Raw genomic sequence first — 2,696 nt, forward strand, 5'->3', positions numbered from 1 at the left:
TATATGAATTGTTGAATGTGAAACTGATGATGTGCCCTGTAAACTTTCACTCAATCCACAATAAAAACCTTAAATTAAAAAAAAAAAGAAAACAAATGAAGTATTACATTAAATCTGCTGCAAAAGACCTCTTCCAAAAAAAAAAAAAAAAGCTTATGAGAAATCAAATTTTAAAATGATATAATCAACAACAACAACAAAAAAGAGTTTAGCTCAGGTTGGGAGCAGCACAAATGGATTTATTGGAAAAAGAATGAATAAAGAGGTGGACTAGACCATTACCAAGAGTGAAAACACAGGCACAGATAAGGAAAGGGGTGTGAGGTAGAAGCACATTCATTCTGGGACCATTCCCTGGGCAGAGGCATTGAGACTCCTCAGATGTGGGGGTTGGTTCTGGACTGCCCCCTTGACTGCCATCTCAGCTCAGCTGTCTCCAAGCTCACCCGTTTGCCCTGTCCTCCCCCAGCTCATCTGCCTGCCATCTTCCTGTCTACCCTGTTCCTACAGAGTAAACTCTTCATGGACCTCATTAATTCCCAGCTAGGCAACAACAGTATGTTGAACTGTATTGTGGAGCTGCTCAGCAAACACCCAGAATGGTTGAATGCCAAGGTGAAGTTCTTCCTCCCCAACATGGACCTCGACTCCAGGAACGAGGCCCCAGACCCTGTACAGTGGGTTGTCCTACAACTGTATGCCCAAGGTATAGCCACTTGGCAGACGTTCATCCACTGTGTGTGCATGGAACTGGATGTGCCGCTGGAGCTGGAGGTGCTGCTGCTGAGCACGTGGGGCCATGACGAGGGTAAGGAGAAACTCAAAGTAGTCAGCCTGGACGTCATGTCATAGGGAGCCAATATAGGCATGTGAAGGGCAGGAACCCACTTGAATCATTCACAGAGGATGTGGCTGATCCAGGAACAGAATTCCATGCTTCCTTGCACTTCCCAGAGCAAAACCCCTGGGAGAATAATCTGGGGCCTGGAGGACACTTCCTTTCACCTAGTCCTACCCTAGTTCCCCTGGGAGGTGGGATGCAAGCAGAGAAAGGACCAGATGATTCCTTCCAGTCAGAAAATTTCAAATCACCCATAATGATTGGGATGTGTCTATTTGCAATATAATCAGAAGCAGTCATTGTGAAAGTCCTCTTCAACCCTGCTCAGATCAATGGGCATTTATTTGTACAAGGCTCGCCATCAGATTTCTCCTCCACAGTTGTAACTTTATTCCTCCCATGCTGGGCACCCACACTGTTGATTGAGCCCTAAATTAGAAAGGCCCCAGAGCCTCCCACGCACCCTGTAACACACTCAGATATACATGGAAAGCTCTCTTTCAGGGACCCCCAGCCAGCATGGAGTCGGTGAGGAAAGTTGCTCGGAACCCTTGCTCCACCATGGTGAGATGTGGGATTGGGGAAGAGGAAGAGGGGTTGAGCACTGCTAAGTCCCCACCTCAGACCTGGAAGATGCTGGGGCTAGGCAGGGCCCAGTCATTTCCCATAAACCACCCTCCTTGCCCTTGGCCCATTTACACATGCCCCTGCTTCCTCCTTTGTGTCTTTCAAGGCTTTGGCCTTTCCAGTATTCAAACCTGCTTCTCAGAGTCTGAAGTCATCAGCCCCTGGCCACTTCCAGAATCTCCTGTCTGGTTTCTCTTGGGAAGCCTGCTCTCACTTCCTGGTTCCTCAGCCTAGGGGCCTTGAGTGCCCAGCCCCTTAGTCAAGTTCCCCTCAAGAATCCCTAACCTTCAGTTGTCAACCTCATACTTATTTTCTGATGGTGTGAGGCAGGGTCAGGGGTCAATGGTGACCACCCCACTGATCCTTGGACCACAACCAATCTCTCAGATCCCATGTTTCTTTATAAGTGTTGGCTTTTTAATGGTAGCTGTACATGGCAGTAGGATCAGCAGACTAATAGAAAACATCCACTCTGTAATCCCAAATCAAAACTATTGTCCTGGCCCTGACACTGGACCCAGACCAGGCCTAGTTGAGGCCCTTGATAAAATATTAAAACTATCTCAGACTGTATCCAGCATCCCCTCAGGACTCCTAGACCGCCCTACAATCCAGCAACAAAAAAGTTAATACCTAGCAGGGCAAGGGGCTTTGGACCTGGCTCCTGCCTGGTTCCCATCGGTCACTAGCAGGTACTGCGTGTAGGCGTGTCCTGCTCCACTCCTTAAAATTCTGCCATAAGCCCTCCTTCTTCTCACCTCTTCTTTCCTGTTTTCCTTCTTTCTCTTGTCCATCCCCAACTTCTTCCAGAAAGTCTTTCATGTGACTCTCAAACCCATGCAGCCAGAGAACAGCTCATGAAAACATTCAATGGAGTGAGTGATGAGACATAAGGGGGTGAAAACACACTGGCACAGGAAGGAGGGGGCAGGTTCAACCCAGCCCATTCGAAGCTTCACTTTTTAACCAAGCAGAGCTGGAGTCTTCCTTAGTGAAGAAAGAGCCATTCAGCGCTAGGACTATAGGACTGAGTATTACTGGCTTCTGAAATCCTAGGCTGAAAGACGCCTAGACCCTGAACACCACCCAGTCCTCTTCTTGGGCCTGAGACCCTGACCTGTCAACTGAGGCTGATGTTGTGCAGCCTTTGCTCACTGCCGTCCTCCAGTCACACCTTCCTTCAGTCATACCTTCCTCCAGTCACACCTTCCTCAGTCACACCTTCCTC

The 2,696-nt window shown here is 48.5% G+C and overlaps 1 protein-coding gene across 1 annotated transcript in view; it reads left to right on the forward strand.

The window, feature by feature from the left end:
• Positions 1-522: 522 nt before the first annotated feature.
• Positions 523-2,696, forward strand: part of NLRC5 (NLR family, CARD domain containing 5) — a 73,867-nt gene continuing 71,693 nt past the window's right edge. Inside the window, exon 1 of the mRNA XM_006863619.1 lies at positions 523-808. Within this exon, the coding sequence (XP_006863681.1) occupies positions 523-808 (286 nt within the window). The remainder of the gene's footprint in view (positions 809-2,696) is intronic.

Source organism: Chrysochloris asiatica, unplaced genomic scaffold (assembly GCF_000296735.1).
Source record: "Chrysochloris asiatica unplaced genomic scaffold, ChrAsi1.0 scaffold00055, whole genome shotgun sequence".
NCBI lineage: Eukaryota > Metazoa > Chordata > Mammalia > Afrosoricida > Chrysochloridae > Chrysochloris > Chrysochloris asiatica.